Genomic DNA, 25,895 nt, shown 5'->3' with positions numbered 1-25,895 from the left:
AAAAATGTCCAAAATGACTCCAAAATTCAATAAATGTGTCAACATGACTCAAAAAAGGGAAAAAGGGACAAATGTGACTCAAATATGACTTGAAACCTGTCAAAAATGAAAGAAGGGTCCAAAATATCTCAAACAGAATCCACAATGACTTGAAATTTGTCCAAAATTAGATAAAGTTGCCTAAAACTACACAAAAATGGACCAACATGACTGAAATGTTTTTCAGAAAGCAAATAAATGTGTCCAATATCACTCAAACAGTGTCCAACATGGGCTCAAAATGTGTCTAATGTGAAATACATTTGTCAAAAATATCCTAAAATGTGTCCAAAATGACACAAATTAGTGTAAAATTTCTCAAAAGTTGACCGAAGTGGCTCAAAAAATCACCAAAATCAAAAAATAAATGTCATAAATAGGTCAGAGTGAGTTCAGAATCCACCAACGTGGTTTAAATTCTTTCTAAAATGAAGCAGACTTGTAAATAAATTGCTCCAAAAGTGTCCAAACAGACGTAAAACTTGTGCCCAGATTAGAACAACCCTGTTCTTTCAGCTCCGCCGTGTCCTTACGTCCTCTTTCTCTTCTTAATGGTTTTCTAATAACCACATTTGTTACTAAACCCGCTGAGCGGACGCAGACATTTTGAAGAAAATTAGCTTGATGGATGTTTGTTCTTGTGGAAAATGCAGCAGCGCCGACGGAATCACAAACCGGAGACGGCCGCCGTCCCTCCGACAACAAACAACAACAACAACCTCAGAGCCGTCGGTGAATCTGGAGCTCCGCGGATTCGTCCCGGAGGCCGACGTACGCGGGATCATGTGTGTCCGCGTGTCTCGTTAATTTGCTCCATTTGCTACGTGTTTTCCAATAATCTGATAAGTTTGGTTTGGTTTCACACGATTTGCTCGTAATGCGAGTCTCTCCGTGAGCTGGCCGTGCTGGTAATTCTCTCCAGACCGTGTGGGGGTGTAAATAGTTTCAATTTGTATGCAAATCCTGAACGGTTGTATTTTTTTTTTTTTATCTTGTAATGACAGTGAAGAGAGAGAGAAAGAAAAGGAAACACATCCCGGCGTACGGCGGTTCTGTGGACGGTGTTTTAGAGGAACTGGGCGCTAACTGGTTCCTGTTGAAGCAGCGCTAACTGGTTCCGTTTTCTGATTCCCGTCCGTCTGCCTCTCTGCGGGGGAACGTTCTGGGCATGATGGAAATCCTAAAACCGGGATTTTAAAAAGGCATTAATGCAGGAATAAAATTCCAGCTAATTCGAGGTGCGTTTGTCTGCAGCGTGATCAGCTAAATGCGTATTTATTAACCCTAAATGTAACCGAGCGAGAGGCTGAGACGGTGATTTGATTCGCTCCAAACAGACTCCAACACGGTTCATTTGTGGTTTGAAAGCTGAGCAGACCAACCGCAGGCTTCTCCTGAATCCAAAGGGAAAAAATATTGTCCGCAGTTATTGAAAAATTAACCAAGCTAACTTTAAATTTGCCCAAAAATACTCAAAAATTCATGAAAAATTTGTCTAAAAATGACTTGAAACCACTCAAAAATGTGTCAACTGTCATTAAATTTGCCCAAATTTCCTAAAATGTGTTCAAAATTACTTGAAATTTGGCAAAAATTTGTCTAGAATTACTCAAAAATAACCAAGATCCTCAAAATTAGTCCACAGTGAAACAGACTTGTCCAAAGTTGCCTAGAATTTGTCCAAATTGACTACAACCTTGTCCAAAATTAAATATTCGTGTCCATTTTGTCCAAAAAGACCCAAAAAGTGGCTAAAATCTCTTGAACTTTGTTGTAAAATTAAATACACTTGTCCAGAGTTACTTAAAAATCAACCAAAATGATTTTATATTTGTCCAAAATGACTTGAAATTTGTCCAAAGTTACTCAAAAACTGACCGTCATGGCTCAAAACTGGTCCACAATGAACAAACAGAGCCTAAGATGTGTCTAAAATGAAATAAACTTGTTGACAATTACTCAAAAATTTACCAAGCTAATTTTAAATTTGCCCAAAAATACTCAGAAAGTGACCAGTGTTGTTCCAAATTTGTCCAAAATGACCTGAATGTGTCCAAAACCACTCAAAAATCGTTCAACCGACATGAAATTTACCCCAGATTTCCTAAACCACGTCCAAAATTATATAAGCTCATTCAAAAATAACCACAGTTGGCTCAAAATTGGCCCACAGTGTCACAGACGGGCCCAAAACGATTAAAAAAAATAAAATATTCTGGTCAAAAATGACTCATTTGTTTAAAATGACTCGTGTCAGTGTTTGACAGTCCGAATGACTTGAAATTTGTCCAAAAATACCCCAAAGTTGACCAACGTGTTTCAAAAATACCCCAAAAATGTCCAGAGTTATTAAAAAATCAACCAAGATGATTCAACATTGGTCCACAATAAAACAGACTTGTCCAAATATGCCTAAAAATGTGTCCAGAATGAAATAAACTAGTCCAACGTAGGTCAGAACCTGTCCAGAATGACTCAAATTGTCCAAAAAGTGTCCAAAATCTCTTGAACTTTGCTGTAAAATGAAATAAACTTTTCCAGAATCACCTAAAAATTGACCAAAATGATTTTAAATGTGTCAACAATGTTAGCTCAACAGGGGTCCACAATGAAACAGACGACAAAAAAACAGCCTAAAATGTGTCTGAAATGAAATAAACTTGTCCAACATGGCTCAGAATATGCCCAGCATGACTAGAAACCTGTCTAAAACTAAATAAACTTGTCAAAATCTCTTAAAATTGCTGTCCAGCATTATTTGGTGAGTGCTTTTAAAAGCCATCAATGCTGAAACAATCCTTTAACCTAAGAGGGGTAAAGCGTTGGATCAGCTGCTAACACGCTAACTGTAGCACTGCAACAGAATGAAATGAACCCAGACGTGTTTAAACAGTGACCAGTCGTCTCCGATCACTGATTCAGCTTCTTCTTTATGTGACGTTTGATCAGACGTTTCCTGAACTAAATGAAGGAATCAGGAAGCTGCAGCTCGTTCGCTTTGATTCGATTCGTTCCAAACAGACTCCGATGTGATTCGTGCACGTGTGATTTTAGCACGAAGCTAATCCACCGCTGCAGCCCATCTGCTGCTCGGGGAAGTTTGTTTTGGCAGATTCTTGTTAAAAAGTCGTGCAGCTTTCAGGACTTCTTCACATAAACAATGCTTCTGTTTTTGTTCGTGTGCAGAGATCCTCCTCGTGTTGCTCAGTTGAACCACATTTAAAAGCTCGACTGCATTTAAAAACACTAAACTCGGGGTCAGACTGCTTCTGCCCTCTCCAGCTCCAGACAAAACGCTTCAAAAAATAGAAAAGCTTTTTGTATGAATCACATTTATTTTTGGTCTGACTGAAACACAACCTCAGATCTCCACGTAGGATATTCATCCGCTGGTTTGTTTCCAAGTCCGATTTTGTGCAAACTCAGCTGCTGAATTCATCATTATTCCTCAATTTATTAGTGAAAAATGTCCAAAAACCGTGTTTAAATCGACATAAACGTGTTGAAAATTGTCCAAAACCAGCTCCCACCTCTCCAGAATTAAGTAACTGCCCTCAATAACTAAAAAAAATGATGGAATATTTGTCCAAAATGATCTGAAACAGGTCCAAATGGTAAAGAAAATTGATCCAAGATGTGTTCAGAATTGTTCAAAATGACTCAAAACAAGGCGACGTGCTCAGGTGAGAGGAATCCAGCCGCAGAACGACAGCTAATAGCATGATGTCAGAAGTGATTAAAATAATTTAAAATGACTCCAAACTGACGTGAAACATGTTCAGATTGACGTAAACATGAACGTCAGGAGCTGAGATTCGTCCAAAAGAGTGAAAACTTTCACAGAATTAAACAAATTATTCAAAAAGTGTCTAAAATGACTTGAAATTAATCCAGAATTAGACGTAAGTTGGTGCAAAATTACTCAAAAATTGACCAACAAGTGACATAAACATAGACTTATTTGTGATGATGAGACGTGTTTTTGCAAAAAAGTTAAAACGCATCGCTACAAAGACCCGTGAAGTTTCATGTTTGCATTTCAAAGCTCATCGTTTCTGCTTCTTTTTCCATTTATTACATTTACATATAGAACAAACAAATAAGATATAATGCGTTAATTAACCAGCTGTTAATGCTAAGCTAAGCTAGCGGCCTGCTAGCTTCATGTGTGCTGCATCGATGCTTTATTAAACCAAAGAAAAACTTAAAATAAAATAGTTTTTTTTTCTCAAGATGAAAGCCGTTTGACACCTGCAACAACTAATCCGTTATTTAAATGGATTTCTTCCCTGATTTGTTTGAGAGGTTTGTGTGATCTGCAGCCTTCACACCTTCTCACTCTGCTTCATTCCAACATGGCCGCCGCGCTGACCTTCCACCTGCTTGCTCGTCTGCAACCAATCAGCTCTGACGGCTCGTTAATGAACAGCTCGCGCCGCTGTAATCACGGAGTCAAACCGGACTAGTCAGCTACAGGCTCGTTAGCGTGGTTTATTAGTTCTGGCCGGTAATTAATTGATAAATCAATGTCGTGACTGTTATTAGAGGGGGCACTTGCTTACTTTGCTTTGTTGCATGTAAATCACGTTTTGATTGGAAACGCTGGCAGGTAAGCGAGAGCCTTTGTGTGAGGAAGCGAGCCGTCGCCTCCGGCTGCGTTTCCATAAACACACAGCTTCACCGTGCATCTGTCAGCGGCGGCGGCGGCGGCGGCGGCGGCGACCTGATCAATACGTAATAACGCCGCGTCTCGGTGCCAGACAGGCCTCAGGTTAGACGCCGATAAGAGCACTGTGGGACAATATGTTCCTGTTCACATGCTGATATTGATCGATGGCTGTTCTTTGTTGTTCAACAGTGATTATGGATATGAGCGCCGCGGCGACGGGAACTGCAGACCGGCCTTCTGGTTCAATCCGTCCACCGTGTCCAGGAGCTGCAGCCAGGGCCAGAACTACCTCAACAGCACCGGGTAAGGACCGATCCAGTGTTTATGCTCTGGATGCTGCACCAAACCGACCACAGATTCAATACGATGCCTGTGGCAGCAGGTGGGTTCGCTCCCTTTCCAAGCTAGCTGTGGACCGGCGCTAATGCTAACCCCATGGAGCCACATCATCGTGTTCCCTCTGGTTTATTCTAAACATCTGCTGAGGGCCACAGCGTCAGGAGGCAGTTTGTCCTCCCGTGAATCTCCGCTGGAAAGATGATGAGACCATTAGTCGCCTCATTTTTCCCGCCGTTCAATGTTCTCGCATCAGCGGTCGGTTCTCGTAGACGCGGCTGCAAACAGCGGTTGGTGTCGCGAAGTGTTGTCAGCACAAGCATTCGTAAACACATGGTTACAACATTGGTGATTATTAAAGCCATAGTGAGCAGCAGTCAGGGTTCGTGAACACCAGAACAACAGTATTTATGTTGACCATATGGAATCATCAAACTGGGGCGAAAATTGGACAAATACATCAACATTTCTCATCTTCTTTGGATGAGGCACATTTGTTCTGGCTTTTTCAAACAAGGCGGTCACAAAAAATGTACCAAGATTGTCCAAAATGAATCAGAAAAGGTCCAAAAATACAATTAACTTGTCCAAGCCTTCTAAAATATTGACCAGCAATGGCTCAAAATGTGTCCAAAATGAAACACAATCGTCCAAATTGCTTTAAATGAGCCCCGAATGACCTGAAATCTGCCAGAAATTGAATAAATATGTCAACAGTTACTCAGAATTACTCAAAAATTGACGAAGGTGGTCAAACATTTGGCCAGTTGACTTGAAACTTGTCCTAAACTACTTCAAATGTGTCCAAAATGACTTGAAATTCACCCAAAATAAACGAGTAAACTCATTAGGGCAGAGAGCGAGCGCTGATTGGTTCCCATTGAAATCGCAAAAAGGTTGTTTTTAAAAAAAAATGTAAATAAAAGTTGGCTTTCCACAGAGTTCGACAGCTTTGCCTCAAACAAAGTGCGCTAAAACAACGACAAGTTGTAGCTAGTGGACGTAACTCCAGGTGTACGAGCATGTTTGAATTTTATTGAGTTGATGATGATGTTATGAAGGAGAAGCTACTGGATGATGGCATCCAAAAGAAAAAAAAAGGCGCTCGCTATCGTCTCTGGATTAACCAGTCAGTGTTAAATCCCACCAAGCAACCTAAAGGCAACTGAGACGTACCGACCCTGGAGTTGGTGCATCCCTGAAAAGCGTATTGTAGGAATGAACTGACCACGAAACAGCTCGCAAGCTCCTGCAGCAGAGCGTCATGCATCAGTCGGTCTTATTGGTCACGGTAATCCATCCCCACTCCTTGGTTCTACACCAGCAAAGTGTTGGTGCCCGTCTAGAACAAGTCCTCCTGGCAGGGAACCGGTTCTCTTGGTGTCAAAGAGCTGCTTCAAGTTTTGGCTCCAACTCTGAACCCAATCTCAAACTGCCATCGGCATCTGGGGCTCTTTTTCTGGATTCTGTAGCTTTGAAGTGTTGAATGAACACATCCTCTCAGTTCAGCGTCTTTCTGAAACAAACTGTACATAAAAGACTGATGCAGCCTCCAGGTCTGAGAGTCCAGCCTTGGACCTGCATTCTTCCTGATGGCCAGCAGGAGGCGTCTCCTCTGGTTGCACAAAGGAATTTAGATCGAATCTGTCAAAAAATGAGCCCACTTGGTTAGCAACCTCGGTAGAAATTTTAGTTTAAATTTAACCTATTAAACCTAACCTAACCTAATTTAGAGAAAAAAAAACCTGAGTCAGCCAAGTTCCAAACTTGAGGCTTCAAAACACGAACTGGTGGATGTTGTCACGGTGACTGCATCCATCTTTCTATCGTCTGTGGTTGCCAGTTTGGGGTATTTACGTTTTGGGGACTCAAAATTACAAAGTAGGATTTATCAGTCATATTATCTCGTGTATGTTTGTATGACAGCTACTACCTCTGCAGTGCATCGTGTTCGCTTAAAACACTTTTGATAATAACTCCTCAAGAGCGAAACCTCCTATTTGTCTTTGCTGTGATGCCTCACTTTCAGTCGCAATCCGTTTCTCTTTGTTGTGCCAGAAAGATGTGTCCTGTGTGTCGGTGTTGCCGGCTCCGCGGGGAACAGACACCTTGCAAAGCTTAATCACAGTGGGAGGGTTTTATTCACTACTGCTGTGATTAAGCTTCCCAAGGTGTCTCAGCCTCTGACACAGCTTGTGTTGTCAGTCGTCATCTCGTCTGGGAGGCTGTTCAGACACAACAGCTGTACTCTGCTGAGTTCGACAAAATTTGTCTGCGAACCACAAACCCGTGCAGCATCAAGGGGATTAGTGGCAAAGATAAAAACACAAAACAAAACTGAAGGGACGTGCAGATGACAGCGTGGAATAAAGGCAAAGAAACACGCTGCATGTAATTTGTCTTGGATCTGTTTTTTTTTTTTTTTTAAAGGTACCGTAAAGTGGTGCTGAACAACTGCACCAAAGGAGTCAAAGAAATGTACACGGCCCGGAAGCAGCAGTGTCCCAACAGGCCTCCCAAAGGACTCCTGCTGACCACCAAAGATGGGAAACTGACCGCCAACCTCGGCAGCAACGTCACCTTCCTGGTGCATCTGGATGAGGTAAGACCAGCGACATACCTGCTGCTGATTCACTCCATTCAGTTTTATTCAAAGGCTTTTCTAGACTGAACCTCTGCTTTCAGGCAGGTGTTGTGAAGGTGGCAGGACTAGCAAATTGTGTTTTCTAAATTAACAACATGCAGCGCTTCAAGAACACAAACTGAGCACAGTGGTCATTGGTCATATGCTGATGTTGCTGTTTTAGACCTCATAATGGCTCTGTACCATCTGCCACTGGTTCCTGTCAATCCCAGTTTGTCTTGAATACACCAGCTCTGCTTGGAGGTCATCAAGAGTCAGTCAAGTCTTTCCATGGTGCCCCATTGGCTAGCTAAGTTCCAGACAGTGTTCTGTGTTGTAAAGAGAGAGCAGAATTTGTGACGTCACACCAGGGATGCAGATTTGAAACATTTTCCTCAATAATCTGCAGAATTGTCAATCAAAACACTTTACTAAATCAGCCAGAGTACCAATCGATAATGGATTATTTGATGACACAAACTAAAGATATTTGTTTTGTGCTGTTTTAATCAACCGACACATGATTTCCCCACATAGTTGGTTCAGTTCCAAATGAGATAAAATAACACAGTCACAGTTGATTACAGTTCTATAATTTCATTTAGCTTTTATCCAAAGCAACGTACATCTGAGAGCGGATACAACACAAGCAAGGATCTAGTCAGGAGAAAACAATCTAGCCAAGTGCCATAGAACAATTTTTTTGTGTGAGTTGGGTGCCGAAGGTGTTTCGGTGGTTAGCACCATCGCCTCGCAGCTAGAAGGTCGCCGGTTCGCGTCCCGGTGAGGACACCCGGGATCTTTCTGCGTGGAGTCTCCATGTTCTCCCCGTACAGCGTGGGTTCTCTCCGGGTTCTCTGGCTTCCTCCCACAGTCCAGAAACATGCTGAGGTTAATTGGTGATTCTAAATTGTCCGTAGGTGTGAATGTGAGTGTGCTTGGTTGTCTGTCTCTAAGTGTAGCCCTGTGATAGACTGGTTACCTGTCCAGGTGAACCTGCCTTCACCCTGAGTCAGCTGGAATAGACTCCAGCCCCCCATGACCCTGGTGAGGAATAAGGTGGAGAGATGATGGATGGAGTTCTGGTCGGAGGTCATTAAGAGTCACACAAGTCTTTGTCGTGGAGCCTGTTGCTAGCTGAAGCCCTACAGCGCTCTCTGCTGGCCAACATGAGCTAACTGTAATCTGCCTTCTCTGGTGCTAAACCAGGTGCTACAGCTGATCTACATACATTTTAAGGTAGTAATATAAACTTTATTGATCCCTCATTGGGGAAATTTACATGTTCCAGCAGCCAGATAGGAATGAGTCATAGACAAAGCAAGACGAGAAGTAAAACAGAACAATAAGGCTTAAAATAAAGATATAACAAAGATTATGTGCATCTTTTACATATCAGAGTCTTTACAGAAAGGTTCATGACCACCTACAGAACATTATGAAACAGCCTGGATGCAGAATGTTTGTTCTTAATGCATTGGCCAGCGTTTGTTTTGGACTGATCGTGATATTGAGACTGTTATATGGAGTATTATGTACGAACATGGAATCAGATTGGGGCTCGGTGTTGGTGGATACTCGATTAAAAACTAAAAGACGTAATCAGGACATTTTTAGTATTTTAGTATTTAGTGTCATGAGGGCTGAGACGCCTAAAATGAAGGCGTGTTGTTGGTCTGAGACTGTAGAGCTGCTGCATTTCGACGCATCGATCTGTCCGTTAAACACTGATGGATACAGTCTCCTCAACCCTGAAGCACAAACGCTGAAGTTTGAATGCTATCTGGCGATTTCTAGGAAAGCGGCCGCCTTCTAAACACTCTCTAAAGTTTAATAGAGTCAAATCCCTCCAAATCGCCCACGCGATAGAAGAGTTCTGAGCCAGAAGCAGAAATAAAAGACCTCACCAGAGACCCTGTTAGCGAGCGAGAGGCGCTGTGTTCGGGCTGCCAGGCTGCCTGGTCACTAGGAAACCGCCTCGCATGTTTCTCAGGCGCAAGATGGTCTGTTGATATTAACTGCAGGCTTTGGGGCGTTAGCAACAGGAGTGTTTTCCTGCCACCGCCGCTGAAGGTAAGTGTGGTTCCCCCGAGGTGTTCTCCAGACCCAGTTGTCATATTACTGTGTGATGAGTTGAGGAATGGAGGCCTGTTTCCTTTCATTAAGGGCGGCTCTCGGTGATGGAGAGGGGAGGAGGAGGAGGAGGAGGTGGGCTGCAGGAAGATGCGATAAAGGGAAGAGAAAAGGTGGCGTGAAGAATCCTTGTGGCATCAGAAAATCCTCAAGATGAATTCAAAGTTTAATTTATATTCATGAAGCCCGCGATGGCTGTATTTCTTGAGGAGAGCAAATGGCATGAAATATTTAATGGGCAGAAGACTCCGTGGCTCGTCTCCACATTTAGAAATAGGGTTAAAAAAGAAGGAGAAAATTGACACATGTTTGGGGATACGACGAGATCCGCGGCGCCGACTCGCTCGGTATTGTTTGGAAAACCTATTTTGCAACACAACAATTACATCTCCAGATGGATTTTGTTTTTAAAAAAAAAACACAACAACAAATAAATAAATAAATGAGCGGCTCGGTTTTCAGCAAGCAGCTGGCGGGGGAGCGACCGGCTTGTTCCTGAATGACATCAACCAAATCTCAAACAATTCATGAAGAATTTAACCGCGGCTCCACATTCAGCGTTAAAAAGCAGGAAGGGAATCCGAGACGCTCCGCTTGATTTTCTCTCCGCCGGTTAAATGTATGTGTGCCGTGTATTAGCATGAATTCATGAGAGCGTTGCGCTGAGATGTTTTTCTTGCAGAGGAACTTTTAGTGAATCTCGCTCAAATTGCTTGGCTTAGCTGTAGGAGCTCGTCTTTCTTCACAAACACCAGACATCACACGGTGCCGCTCCTGATTTCGTCCATTATTTCGTGCGTCTTCCACCGAAACCGCGGCTTCAAACGCAGCCTGAATAAACACAAAATACCAGTTTCAAATGATGTCCGCGTGTATTGCAGCAAGAAAGGTTCTCTAATACCGACTGTGTGGAAAAAGTATTCACCCACTCAGTTATTAAATCCCCCCAAAAAAACTACCAAACTCTTTCCTGCAAAGTCTGGACGCACCCAGATCTGATTAAAACCAGCCCTGTTCAATCAAATCATCGCTTAAATAGACCTTTTTTTTCTGAAGCATGAAGCTGGCTCACCAAATCAGAAGAAATCCCAGAAGAGACGAGTTAGAAATTGATTGAAATACATCTTTGTGGGAAGGGCTCCCTTTAAGGCTCTGGGACTCCACACATCCACAGCAGCTGATTTCCAACAGAACCGTCCTGCGGATTTGAAGCAAACTTTTGAAACGTCGCAAAACTTTAACAAACAGAAAAATGCAAATCCGGCTCGTTTCTATCGGTTCCTTTGGAGCGAACAAACTCATAAATACAGTCGAAGAAACAAAACCAGACTGCCAAAAAAAAAAAGACGAAGAAACCAACAAAACTTTGAAACAAAAATGGAAATTGATTTCAGTTGATATTTACCTTGTTTCATGCTGCCAAGACACAAAAACAATGGTGGGAAGCTTAAAAACTTCGAATTTAAGACTTTTTTTTCCCATATTTTTCCATTTCCGTGAACTTTTTCTCATACCACATTTCAAAAATCTTCTTAAAAATACTTTACAGAAGCACGACAAGTGACAGATATTTGCTTAAATTAGACACAGAACTAAAATCTTTTTATCTTTGACATCCGGTTATTGTGTTGTATCGTCTGTTCTTTGCTTCTTCTGCTATATTATGTTCTGCTGTTTTAGTTGTTCGACACTTTTGTTTGACTTTTGTTGGCTTTAAACTTAAATCTGACTGATCTCCAACAGTAGGAGGTCACAAAAGATCCAAAGAAGGACTGAAGGTCGGTGTTCGTCCAGAAGAACATCTGGGCTCGTCCACAACACGCCTTCATGACCTTCAGATCTTTTGGGAGAAGTTTGATTTTTTAGAGTACGAAGCAACAAAAACAACATTAACTGGCACGGAGGCGGCATCATCATGTCGTGAGGATTTTTTATTTTTTTGGCTGCTTCATGGCACCCTGCTGTAATTGAGGGAAACATGAATTCTTCTCTGTGAGTAAAAATCCCTGGAGGCAAATACAGCAAGATGAGTTTTTTTGGAGAGGCTGAATCAAACTCCAGACCTGAACTCTTGTCGAAATGCTGTTTTGAGACCTGAAAATAGCAGCTCGTGTTCGCTGACTCCTCTCACTGAATCAGCTCTGAAACAAAGAGTCGGCAGCAACACAAGAGACTGAACTCCAGCTCTTGTAAGTTGTAGCTGTTGCTGCTAAAAATGAGCTGTTTCATTAGTTATTAGAGAAGATTTATGCTTCAATACAAACAGAAATCATCTGAAAGTTATAGGCTGTGTCCGAAATCACTCCCTATGCCCTACATAGTGCACTATACAGGGTGCACGCCATTTTGTAGTGTTGTTCGAATTCTCAGCGGTAAATTTCATCCACTACATAGTCACTCAAAATATCCCACAATGCACCGTAAAAAGTAGTGCACAGCCGATGGTCACTAACCAGCAATATGGACCGTCATGCATTGCGCGAAAGGAAATGGAAACGGAGATGAACGAGAGCGCGAAAAATTCCCGTTTGTTTTGTTAAATTTTATTTTACCCGGACAGTGAATGTCGCTAAAATTGCGGCGCTCGGTTGTGATGTGGACACACAACACCACTTTATTGCTTTTAGTTACTGGATCCTGAAGAAACGCTCTCTCATCTGGTATGTGCAGCAAAATGACAATAAACTTGATTTAATTTCTTAGCTACGCAATAAACTGTTAATTTGATGTGTTTGTACTACGCTGTTGAGGCACAAATCGCGGCTGACGAGCGACGTAGTTAACAGCTCGAGTAGTGTCTGAAATGATGCTTTGCCGAGGTGCTCCCTACATAGTGCACCACATAGTGATCACTATATGGGGAGTGAGTGGGTGATTTCGGACACAGCCATAGTTTACGTTCACTCAGTTTGTGGTGTTTTCATGTTAAAGCTCTGAGTTGTAGATTTACCTAAAAATAGAAGAATCATGGCGTCGGCTGTGTTTTAATAGCAACGTAAATACAAATAGCTGCATGTTTACTGTGCAAACAGACTGCGACATGTCGTGTGTTGCTACAGCTCTGGTTAATGTCACAGTAAATACCAGGAAACACAGATAGCACAGAGCTGGTGTATGTAAAGAGACTGAATGCACAAAACATTCATCATTCACAGCTGAAGTCGTTTTATTCAAAGCTCGGCGCATTCGGCAGCATCACGTGTCCGTCGGCCGCGTTATCTGAGGAGGAAACATATTTGCATCATGTCGCTGTCAGACATAAAGAAACGTGTCGACTGGATCCTCCGGTGGAAGCTGCAGCTCTGCGGCTCGGTCTGGAGTTTGGGAAACGATAACGTTAACTTGATTTACTGAGGCGAGTCCATCTGTGCAGAGCTTTTCCATTAACCCATCTATCAGCTTCCATTAAGCGCCTTTCATTAACGCGCTCGGCTGCGATTAACACCTGTGACCGCGGTAACCAGCGCCGAGACGGCCGCAGCCTCAGAACGCACAGACACAGAAACAAACTTTAAACGTGACACTAAACTCTAGTTTTTGCTCGTCAGCTAATTGATCAGATCATATTTGTGCAGCAGTTTTCGTACAAACACGACGCATAATAAGGTGGAAGCTGTGTGCAGCTTCAGGACGAGCCGCCGCCGCCACGAGTGAGAAAACATTAATTCTGCTCCGTGAAGGAGAACATCGGCTCATCAGTCTGTTTGACTGCAGCAAAACAAGGATCCAGGCAGGAAAATTCACCTCCGACTGGTTCAGGGGGAAGAAAAGTAAAGTTTTTCCAGTGGATTATTCAAACTGTGCAGCTGAACTCCAGTGAAATGCTGAAGCAGGATGCATGTGACTGAAGAAAGTACCAGAAACAGGAAACGCCACAGTTTCTGAACGCAACAACAAGGCAGCAACAGGAAAATAAACAATAAGCAGATGAACATGTGTAAAATATAAAACTAATTCGGCTTTTTAAGCAGCGTTTAAGAGGATAACGTTAATAGAACATTAAATTGAACTATGTTTGGTTTGTCTTTGTCATGGTTTTAATTTGACCATTGAAATGTTCAGTATTCTAATTTTTTTTTCAAATTTCCGGCTGGAAAACATCCACAAATTTAGTCAGAAGCAGTTTCACAACTGAAAGCATCTGTTGAAATGCTTCCATCCTTTGTTTATTTGGTTTTTGGGACCCAAAGCTAAGTTCTGTACATTTTTTTAGGGGGGATTTTGAGAATTTCACGTTTTCAGACCTGAGAGTTTTTGTATTTCCGTCCTTAATGAGATGTTTGACCTGAGAGGCCATTTTAGTGGTAAGTAAACATCCAGTGAGACAAAATGAGCCTCATGTGTTGTTAAACGTCCACATGGAAGCAGCGACATCTTTTCATAATATCAAAAAAACTGGAACCTTGTCGTGTCATTTCTCCACATATCAAACTCTGATGTTAGAGGCGTCAACAGTTGGTGAACTGTTGACTAAAGTCTGTATTTTTAGTAGAAAACATGACTTCATCCATACATATATACACTTAGAAGAACTTTCTGGGGACACACCACCACCCCCATTAGAAGATTTCTGCACTTTTTTTCCTTTAACAACTCTTTTCAAGGTCCAATAATTATTCATTTTTGTTATTTTGGACAGTTTGGAGTCGTTCAGGCAGGTTTCAAGTCCTGTTTTAGACAGATGTTTAATCGTTTTGACCAAGTTTAAAGTCATTTTTGGACAATTTTGATTGATTTTGGATACATTTAGAGTCATTTAAGACACGTCCAGGTCAAAATATCAACAAACTGGAACCTTTTCTTGCCATGTCATCAAATTCTACGGCTGGTAAAGCCTCCCAATTTGGTGAAATGTCGACCAAACGTATTTTTAGAAGGAAATATGATCCATTTACAGAAACTTTCTGGAGACACAATTCCACCCTTGTGTAGATTTTGTTTTTTCCATTTGCAAGGTCCAGTAAACAAACATTTGGCTCCTCCTGGAGCTATTCAACTACTTTGCGATCCAGATTTCATGACTGTTGAACCTTTAACAACAACATATAGACACTTATGAAGACCGTTTTTGTTTCCTATCAGTGGATCCACATCACAATTTTCTCAAAAAGGAAAAAAAACTGGAACTTTGTCTTGCCAAACCTCCCACACATCAGATTCTACTGATGTTGGAGGCCACTCATTTGAAAATGTTGCACTTTTCTACCATTTTCGAGAGCCAGTAATATAAAACTTTTCCTCTGCTGGAGCCATTCAGTCATTTTGATCTGCTGGGAACTTCTCTGTGTGTGTTCTCACCAAATTTCATGGCTGCTGGAGTTAAATTTCTGGTGGTATTAAACCTTTAATAACAACATATAGACCCCTACAAAGACTAATTTTTGTTTCCTATCAATGGATCCACGTCACAATTTTCTCAAAATAGCAAAAAATGGAACTTTGTCTTGCCACACATCAAATTTGCTTGACGTTAGAGGCCACCCTTGTATGAAAAAGTCGCCTTTTCTACCATTTTCAAGGGCAAATAATATGAAACATGTCCTCTGCTGGAGCCATTCAGTCATTTTGATCTGCTGGGAACTACTCTGTGTGTGTTTTCACCAAATTTCATGGCTGCTGGAGTTAAATTTCTTGAGATACTGAACCCTTAAAATGGCGTCCCTGTTCTTTTTGAAGGGAAAAATGGAACTCTCAGAATTGAAAAGGTCCCACATAACAAAAGCCAAACTAAATCTGAGACGTGAGGTTTGCAAAATGACAACTTCATGCAACAGAAATGAAGCTGTTTAAATGGCAGCAGTAGTGAGTTGATGCATTTTAGTTGCACACACAGACAAAAGGAAACCTCCAGCATCAAAAGGGTTAATGTGACAAATAGCTGAGGAAAAACAATTAGTTCTTTTGTGTTCTCGGGGGGGATTTGGGCCCCGTTTTCAAAATCCTGCAGGAGAAAGTGCGAACTGTACGTCGGGTTGACTCTTGTGTGACTGCCTGGGCTCTAAACAGCGAACCAGCGCTGACTGGATAAACCGGCTTCCCTCAGATTTGGCTTGTCGTCTGCTGGCAGAGCGTCGGTTCCTGCAGCTCTGCCAGCTCTGCGCTTAAGTTGGAGAGTCGACTCTGGTGACAGCATGCTTCGGGTTTTTTTTTTTGTTCCTTCATTACAGAGACACTGTTTCTACTCAGTTTTTTTTTTTTTTTTGGGAGCTATTTTAAGGTTTTAATGCAACTTTTTAATTGTCCCCTTAAGGTGTTTAAGCTTCAAAGGGTTTATTTATAACTGTCGAATCACAGAGTGCGAGCTTAAAAATACATCCCTGGTCCCGTCCCGGCGCTGCAGTTACACAACGTCCCTCCTCAGAAAGCAGCGATCGCTCGGCGTTCCCGGTTAACGCCTGTGATCTGAGGAACACTTGTTTTTTGTCGCTCCGGATCTCTGTTTTCCCAACCGGAGTCACATTTGGGAGAAAATGTTCCACACTTGTTCCTGCTCGTGTTCTCCCGCTCTGGTTTTTTTTTTTTGTTGTTCGCGCCTCAGTGGAGAAGCCTGACGGATCTCGAACGTTGTGATCGAACATGACAGCGGCGCCTACTGAGGCCTCCCGGCGGAAATATTAGTGTTCAGTCGCAGCATCGGGGAGGACTTAACGCAACGTGTTTGACAAACAGCGCAAATTAGAGCGTTTAAGTCTCTCTTTTTTTTTTTTAGAAGAAGAAGTTTGTGGAGACCATTCAGTATTTAATGGCATTAAATATGTGCAAATGTAGAATTTCAACCTGGTTTTATTGACTTTTTGGCCGCCTGGGTGCAGCTCTGAATCTACATTTATTTACATTTACTGTCATCTCGGGATCTTTGGGGAACACTGATTGATGTTTTCTGACATTTTATAAACCAAACAACTAATCGATTAGCCGAGAAAATCAACGAATCATGAATGAAAAAAAAAAGCAGTTGCTTAATATTTACTCACCGAGAGGTAAAATCAATCATCATTTCTGACCCTTTGGCCTGAACTCTGATGATAAATCCCCCAAAGCTGTTTGCAGTTTTGCCCTTTAAGATAAATTGTGTTTGACACTAAAAACCCACAAAAAAAAAACAGATTCAGTTTCACCTTCCCGTCAGAAATAATCCTTTGGTCAATAGTTCAGCGGCTTAAGGTCGAGGTCAGGACTTCACGCCGTCGTCAATCGAACGTCTCCTGAAACTCTTGAGGGGAAAAAAATCTCAAACGTCGTTATTGTGGCTCGATTCGTCAGACGTGACGAAACGAGCAGCACTGAGAATTTTTAGAACGGCTTCGATCACATCGGTGTCGCTGAGTCGCCATTAAAGGGATGTTTTACCGTCTAATTTTCTGTTTTAATTAAGTGGAAGTAAAAATGTTTGTATTTTTAGGAGACACAAAGACTTTAAATGTGTCCAGAGTCTCTCTGATCTGGTGTTTGGTTTTATGGGTTTGCTGGTGTGACCCACGAAATTCTAAATGTGTTTTTAGGTGGAACTCAACCTAACAGTATGGCTACGTTAAACATTTGCAGAGAACTTCTTGTTTCTTAATCTGGTGCAAATGTTTTGGTGAATTGTTCTGTTTTTGGTTCATGACGACATTTAACCTTCAGTTCGTGAACTAAAAAGGCGTCTTGGACGAAAGAAAATCATCTTCCAGAACCAGAAAGAGAAACTTGTTTGGTTTTTACTAAAGCTCTTTGTGTTTATTCGCTGCGATTTAACACTATTTAACAGATGAATTAGTGTTCAGAGTAAACATATAAATAAGCAGAAATTAGCTTCATAGCTGCTGTTGTTGTCATGTTTCACCGTGCTGAGTGTATCGGCCAACAACCTGCTCCTCTGTTTAACATTCTTTAACCAATTATTTTATTGATCCAGTAAAAAGCAACCGTATCGACTACCGAAGACGTTTTACTTTCAGTTTATTACCTGATAGATCCTCTTGGATGAAGGTTCAAGAACCAAAAGGAGACGTCTGGTTTCCCTCTCCTGAAGCTCTTGTGGTTTATTCATTATTATTTAACAGATTTTACGATAGTTTAACTTTGTCATTGAACAGTGCTGCAGAACAAACATGAACTCCGTCTGCAGAAATTTCCTGGAACGATGTTCCAAAGCGTTTCTGAGCTGCCGTGTCTGTTCTTATCGCCTGTTTCATCGTGCTGAAGGTATCGTCCAACACCTTGCTCCTCTGTTTACTAGTTTTGATTGTTTTTTTTCTTTTCTTGAAGACATTTCACCTTCACTTTATGAACTAAAAGAGCCTCTTGGATGAAGATGGATCGTCTTCAAGAACCAAACAGAGACGTTTAGTTTCTTTGTTTGGTGCATTTAATGTTCATTGAATGTAATTTAATTCTATTCTGCAGATATTGCTTGAGTTAAACTTCATCGTTAGAAACACTCTGCTGCAGAAAGTCCTTCGATTGATGTTGCAAAGCTGCTGCGTCTTTTGTTTCCTCGCATCTTGTCGACAGTTTCAGGTCCGACGAACACCTGAACAAACGGCGTCCTTGTGCATCCAAACCTCCCGGTGTTGCGGCGTTCTGTCGTCGAGGCTTTGGACCCGGCGAGCCTCTGGGAGCTGCATCCACACAAAGAGTGACATTTACAGAGCAGGTCAGCGTCACTCTCATGCAGATTAGTCGATCCCACCGCGGCCGGCACGCCGGGAAGCGCTGAGTGACATCGGCGCCACCGAGCCTCGGCGTTGTTCGCCTGCCAGCTCATTACAGCTGCTAACAATGGCCGCGCTGTCAAACCCTGTTCTTAGCTGTTCTCTATTCTCTCCAGCCACTTATCAGAGGTATCGTTTCCAGGCAGAGCGACACGTTAAACCCCGAGAAGCTCCCACCGAACCTCCAGGCGAACGCAAAATGAAAAAAGAAAAGCAAAGACTCGGGCGTTGAGGGACGCGGGGAGCAAAAGAGCAGGACGGCGGGAACAATGGGTTTATTTATGTTGCTCTGTTGTGCGTTTTTGGCGGCGCCGGCATGCTAATGCGCCGTCACAAATGGAGATCCCAGCAGCGCGGCGCCACAATGTGCCGAGGGGAGGCTGGGAGTTTGACGTCGCAGGCCTGAGAGGACGAGCGCAGATCTGACGGCAGCTGTAGACACTGATGCTCATCATCGGATCAACCAGATGCGATTCCCAGCGGACGCCGAGACTCAAACACCGAGCGACGGCAAACACGGCGCCTCCACATGTGTGCATACTAAATCCAGTTTGCCTCTTCTGTTGTGCACACAAATCGTTCAGACTTTCTTCGAGGTATCCAGTCGCTCACATGCTGCGTTATTTAGGAAAAACAAGGAAACTAATCTGCAAAGTAACGTGCAAATCGCAAAGAGTGTTAAATAGTCTAAGTACGGTATAAAAATAGTAGAAATGGATGCTTCATTAGTGCAAAAGTACTTGTTTATTCCTTTCTATTGCACAGGTAGCATTTATATATTACACAGGTCACAAGTTCACATCCTGCAGCTCTGCACAAACCAACGCTAATTAGATCAAGGATTCAAATAATTATCGTTTTATTTGTGCAGCACTTTTCTTTTTCCGAAGTGCTTTCCTACGAGGTAAATGTCAACAAAGTTCAACAAGTAAATGAGGCGGCAAACAAGATAAATCAGTGAAGTCAAGACAGAACGACTAAAAGCTGCTAAAAATAGAGTAAAAATAGAAATGAAACTAACCTAACACTGTCGTTTAGACCCTGTAGTGTCATAGCGGGATTATACCTGAATAATTTACATATTAAGGATTAAACCCTGCAAAAAGTACATAAAGTACTGCAGCACTGAGGTGAGCCTCTGTTATTATACTAATGTAATAATAAAGCGACTATAAGTTGCAGTGAAAACCAAACTAATGTAGATATTGTGACTAAAACTTGGTAATTTAATGAATTTTTTTAACTCCTTTGTCTAAGAAGTGAAGGACACAGTAAACTATGTTTCATTAGTATTCTGCTCACAGTTTAATTTACAACAAATCATGGTTCTGTGAGGACTTCTTGGAGAGAATAATGATTTTTTTTTTTTTTTTTTCTCGTTTCAAACTTGTGCAGAAAACAAAGAGTTATTATTATTTTGATTTTTTTTTCCCTCCACTAAACTATTCAAACAAAACTTGAGAAACCAGTGACACGGAGAGAGATCAGCACACTTAGTCTCTTGGAGAAATAATTAAAAGAACCGTAATTATCTAACTGTGTAATTATAACTAAGCACCGTGATTACGCTGTCTAACTATACGCTGTGATGAAAGTGAACATACATTTGCAAAGAGCAAGAAAATGCCCGTCTATTATTCAAATGAAGGAGAAAAAAAACCTGACTGACTATAAAACCTGCATTTATTCGCTCCTCGTGTGCTATTAATGTGTTAAAGCCGGTTAAAGGAAAAAGGCTGTATTCTGAAAGAAGGAGTGAAATTTGAATGTTTAAAGGAATCGAACAAGTTTATAAAATTCAGTTTAAAAATGGTGAAACAATAATCGATGGTATCTGCTCTGAAGCGTTGAGGACGTGTTGTGATCGATGCTCAAATGAACCGAACCTGCATTTTAACCCTCTGAAGTCCAAAACCTGCCGGTGGGTTTGAAAAACATGTTGTTGTTTTTAGAAAAAGCACAGAAATAGAGCCAGAAAGTGTCGAATCTGAGCTCAAAATTGTGATTTTTTAAAAATTTAAATCACTGTATTCTACATGTCTCTAGTTGCCGAATAAAACAAAAAGTTTGCACCAAATTCTGTTAAAAAAAACCCAAACATTTCTAGATCCACAGGGCAGCGGATTCTCCGTGACCGAGTTTTCAGGTCAAACTGCAGACGACAAGTATTGGAGACATTACTGTAGCAGAACTATTTGTCCATGCGTATGGAGAGTTGTCTGTCTGTATCTCAATCCGTTCATCCGAAGTGAGATTTGTCAGTGTGTAAGAGAAGCTGTCGATGCGAACCGGAATCTACAAAAGTCGTCTCACAATTTGTCTGTAATCAGGTTTCAAATGTGTAAAAAATCTCCTCATCTGTATTATAAAATTCGGACACTGTACGCATTGACAACTCTTATTATGTGTCCGAATTTTCATTTTTAGCTCACCTGGTTGAGCTGACGTCCCATGTATCGGGGCTAAAGTCCCCAACGCACCGGTCATGGGTTCGAGTCCCGCTCATGACCCTCTGCTGCAAGTCCTTCCCCGATTCTTCTGCCCCACATTCCTGTCTCTGTCTCTGTTCTACCTAATAAAGCCAAAAAAAAGGCCAAAAAATATCTTTTAAAAAAAACGAAAAAGAAAACCTGATTACAGACAAATTGTGAGACGACTTTTGTAGATTACGGTTCGCATTGACAACTTCTTTTACACGCTGACCAATCTCACCTCGGACGAACGGATTGAGATACATGCAGACAATTCTCCATAGGCATGGACAAATAATGCCCCATAACAAGAGAGACTGAACGGTTGTGAGTGAACGATTAAGTCTCATGGCAAGCTTCTGGTCAGTGGTGTTGAGGTGTAAACCATAAAGGTGTTGAGGTACCTGCTGGGGTGGGTCTTAGTTTTGAAGCTTCAGGGATCTGCTGCCTTTAGAGGACGTGTTGGGTTCATGTTTTGACTCATCTTCTTGTTATAAAAGTTGCAGAATCAGTGTTGGGGTGGATGAAAATATTTCAAGCTGGAATTGTTGCATCCGTGTTCATTCTATTGACCACAAGCCGTCCTAAAGTGCTCATCAATCAGTCAAAACACCAAAACCACCAGCCTCGGACGCTGTAGGTTCCCCTCGTGCCACCAAAACACAACCGGCCGGGCGGCGGACACTCCACCAGGACGTTGGCGGTGAAACCTGTAGGTTGTGGAGTCTTTGTGGTTGGAGTTTGCTCGTTTTGCATTCTGCAGACGCTCCACTGGAGAGTTTGGAGGCCGAAACGAAGCCTTGGGCTTGTTTTCATGTTTCTTGATGTGTTTTCAAAGCAGCGATGTTTAGGCGGGCGGTAAAGTGACGAATACAAAGAATGCAGGAGCCGAAGTTTCAGCGCAGAACGTTGCATCGTAATGAGCCGGCCGCTGTTGTTCTGTCGGTTGCTTTAATGCTGGAGCTGATCGCTGAATGTTTTAGGTCCAGTTTGAGGGAGAGAAGAGACGCTTGAGGCAAAATACATCCTAAATTTGAATTTAAATACCATTAAAGTCGTCTGTACTGAATTAGACAAACAGCTGATTGTTAGAAACACGTATAAGTTACACTGCTGGCCTCTTAATGGAAGTTTTGTATCATTAAATCTGCTTTTAGATTTATTCATTTTTTTGCATGTGAACACCAGTCTGATACTGTGATGTGGCAAAACATATCATGTTTCTGACCTTATACACTGAATGTGAGCCCAAATTTCATGATGTTTGGTTTCCTCTTGAGGAACACGTGTCTCTGTAGTTAGTAAACGACTCCTGATGTCCACCAGAGTGCTGTAACTCTGACTTTGCACTGATATGATGAGAGGTATTGTATAAAGCTCCTCCAACATGTGTAGCAGTATTTAAAGTGCTGCACACTCATGCGTCTGTCTGTGCGAATTCACATTTTGGAATGCAGTGAGTGTGCGCCTCGCCAGTCTTCCAGTCGAGAACAGTTTCCTCCTGAGGGAAGTCGACTCTCTTGACTCATCCGCAGCCTGCTTCCTGCTCTTAAAGTGGATGTCATTGGTCAGTGTTAAAACTCAAACACGGTCTCTTTTAGCAGTTTGCACCCTGATGCTGCAGGACTTGCAGGACTCAGGCTTCTGGCCTCCAGAAGTGCCGCTCGCGGTCTGCTCGCCGGCTTTGAATTCCAGCTACAGATTGAGATTGTAACCGGCTTTAACCTTCTGAACTCGCAGCAGTTTCTGGGCGATTTTTTTTTTTCTCCGGCTTATTTTTCTCTGCAATATAAAGTCCTGCACCTCTATTGAAACGGCACAACCGTGGCTGCAAGGAAGAGAGAAATGTGTTCTGCAGAACGACACGGTTAAAATGACGGAATAACAAGAAAAATGAGTTTGAGTTTCTTTTACAAAAACAGGTTTTTTTTAGCGTTGACAGGTGTCACCAATACTGAAAGAAGACAACCTCCCTCCATGTTTCACCATGCAGAATGTGTCCTACAACAACTTGCTTCTCTGTTTACTGTTTTGGACCAATGCTGCGTCTATTTTATTGATCTAGTATGTTTGATTTCCTCTAATCCGTCTCCATATTGGGGTCTTTCTGAGGCAACACTGCCTGAAGTTCAGCCGAGTAGTCGCTGAATTGTTGCGTGAATGTTTATGGAGAGTGTTTGTTTTCTACAGAATCTGTTGAGGTCAAAGGGGTCTATTTTCGGTGAATTATTCAATGCGACATGGAATGGAGTGATTTTAACTAAATATCACCATTTTAATCTTAGATTCGGTTTCATTTTCCCACATTGAATTGAATTGAATTGAAGATGCTTTCTGCAAATCTGACGCTAAACAAACATGTCAGCTTTGTGTCTGAGTGAGTTTCCTGCTCAGTTATTACAACTGTAAACTAAATTGTATAATTCATCCCACTCTCACCCAACCGGTGGAGGCAGATGGCCGTCCCTCCCTGAGCCTGGTTCTGTCAGAGGTTTTTTTTCCCCTGTGGGGGTTTTTGGTTCCTTCCTGTTGCGGACTGCTGAAGCTTATAGGGAATCCAGATGTTTTGGATTGTTGGGTGTTTCTGTCTCTGCCTTTGTGAAGCGCTATGAGATGACTTGTTGTTGTAAATATGCGCTATACAAATAAAATTGAATTGAATTGCACGATTTGTTTAAGGACTTTTGGAAAGTTGAAAATCCTTCAATATTCTCGTAGTTTAGTCATAGCAGCTGGACTTGCTTGATTTTCTTGAAGACGTTTTATCCAAGAGGCTTCATCAGGTCTCACTGACTCGTTGGGAGTTCCAGAAGTTCTTTAGGAGCCTCTTGAGCCAACATCAAGTGTTAATGGCTCCTAAGGAATATAAGTGTTGGAACTCTCTTGGATGAGAAAGAAACTCAAGCATGTCCAGCTGCTACGATTCATCTACGTGAACAACCACAACCTGGAAGACTGAGAGTCTCCACAGACAAGCTCCTTCGATGTTTTACAGGTTCAGATTATTTTTTTAAAGGTAGCATGTTTTTCTAACCAGCCGACGAGTTTTGGGGTCAATTAACTCAACCAAGCAGCTATTGCATCTAAATAAAGTGTATTTTTTTGCAGTTTGAATGTATAACAGTACAGGATGTTCATTTATGCTCCATTTGTGTTTGGAAACGTATCCGCGGCCACATTTCAGTGTCATCCCGCCCCTCGCTGTTCTTCACACTGTATAAAATCTGCTGTCGTGACTCTTTCTCTGAGCGAGTCGGTGCGTAACGTCCGCTGACTGACGTCCTGCTGCTGTTCTGGGTTTCAGGGCGACTCCCTGCGGACGAACATCCAGCTGGATTTCGGTGACGGAACCGCCGTGTCGTACTCCAACCTGAGCTGGACCGAGGAGGGCATCAAGCACGTCTACAAGTCGGCCGGGATATTCCGGGTCACGGCGCTGGCAGAGAACACGCTGGGCTACGACAGCACGACGCTCTTCCTGCACGTCACATGTAAGAAACCACACGCTGCTGCTTTCCAGTAATTTAAGTAGAGCCTGTGGGGTTTGTAATTTCCACCCCAGTTCTCCTTAAATTCAACTTTCATCCACCTCCCTGTTGTTGTTCTGGTCAATTTTCTTCCTTGGAAGTTGTCCTGCTCCTTCAGTCTGGATAAAACTGTTGACACAGTCGCCTTCAGTTATTACATAAGCTCCGATCAGTTCATTTAACGGGCGGCGGCAGCAGCAGAGTGTTTGTACACTTTAATTGTCCTGCGTTTGCCTCTCAGGCTGCAGGCACGACGCTCCTAATGACTAGTTTCTCTGTAAATGTAAATTTAGACTCGGCAGCTGATCTGAAGGTAATAAAACGACACAAAACAGTCATAATTGAACCTAATTTAAAAATAATCTCAAAAAAAACATTGTGTCAAACTATTCAAAGGCCTTTTGAAGCTGCTCATCAGATTCAATAACTGGATTGCTTTTTAAATGCCACCGAGAGCGTACGTCAGTAAATACAAGTTAACATTTAAAATAAACACCTCGCAGGTTATCGCCCACGTGCTTTTATTCTGACACAGCCTACATACAACCTCGTTTTTATTTTGTAGAACAAAACGCTGCCAAACCGTAACGTCTCAACAGTTAGTCGGCGTCTGAAGGAAGATGCGCCGACGCTAGTCAGGGCTCAAATAAACACATTTAAACTGTGTTTATGTTTCCTTTTAGTGCTGTAACTTCTAAAAGGCGCCATAATGGAACACTTAAGATGAGACTGTCTGTATATTCAGACTCGGTGCTCTTTATTCTGTTGAATTGTGTTTCTGTTGTTTTGTCCACTTTGTTTACATCAAACTGTGCAGTTCAATACAGGTCAACGGGTCTGGATATGGATAAACCGCATTATTATTCTGTTGCATGTTTCTTCTCTTACTTCTGGTTCATAAAAGAGACAAACTTCTTAAGTTTTAGGCTGTTTTCTGTAAAAAGTTCCACCTGAAAAGCGTCTCGAGTTTCAGACTGAACAGCACTTATGGATCAGAACGCAACAAATCTTCCACGTAATCAAAATTGTCCACTAGAGTTATAATTGGAGGGTAAATAACAGTCTGTTAGTAATAACTCAGCAGCACCAGGGGGCTTTTCACTGCAGGAGCTCGGGGCAGGTGTGAGGTTTCCATCACAGCAGCTCGGACTGCAACGCTAACTCCAAGTGAACCAAAATAGAAACAACTATTTTCCTTCTACTTCTGGAGGCTTGTTGTGTTGTTATGGTGATTTTAATGCTGCTGTTGTTGGAGAGGAGAAGATTGCTATCGGACGACAGCATCGAGAGGCAAGAAAAATGTAGCGCTCGTTGTCCCCTTTGATGAAAACCAATCAGCGTTGAGTCCTGCTCAGGAGTTTTTCGAGGCCACTCACAAGTGTATTATCCCAGATGAGGTAC

At 42.2% G+C, this 25,895-nt stretch overlaps 1 protein-coding gene across 1 annotated transcript in view; it reads left to right on the top strand.

Annotated features, from left to right (window-relative positions):
• Positions 1 to 25,895, top strand: part of sorcs3a (sortilin related VPS10 domain containing receptor 3a) — a gene marked incomplete at its 5' end in the record, with an annotated part of 95,461 nt that overhangs the window by 36,338 nt on the left and 33,228 nt on the right. The window contains 3 exons of the mRNA XM_008302132.1: positions 4,898 to 5,011; positions 7,475 to 7,646; positions 24,272 to 24,458. Of these exons, the coding sequence (XP_008300354.1) occupies positions 4,898 to 5,011; positions 7,475 to 7,646; positions 24,272 to 24,458 (473 nt within the window). The remainder of the gene's footprint in view (positions 1 to 4,897; positions 5,012 to 7,474; positions 7,647 to 24,271; positions 24,459 to 25,895) is intronic.

Source organism: Stegastes partitus, unplaced genomic scaffold (assembly GCF_000690725.1).
Source record: "Stegastes partitus isolate 25-593 unplaced genomic scaffold, Stegastes_partitus-1.0.2 Scaffold1764, whole genome shotgun sequence".
Lineage (NCBI taxonomy): Eukaryota > Metazoa > Chordata > Actinopteri > Pomacentridae > Stegastes > Stegastes partitus.
Note: the sequence above shows the minus strand (reverse complement) of the source record. Positions and strands in the feature narration are given on the sequence as shown.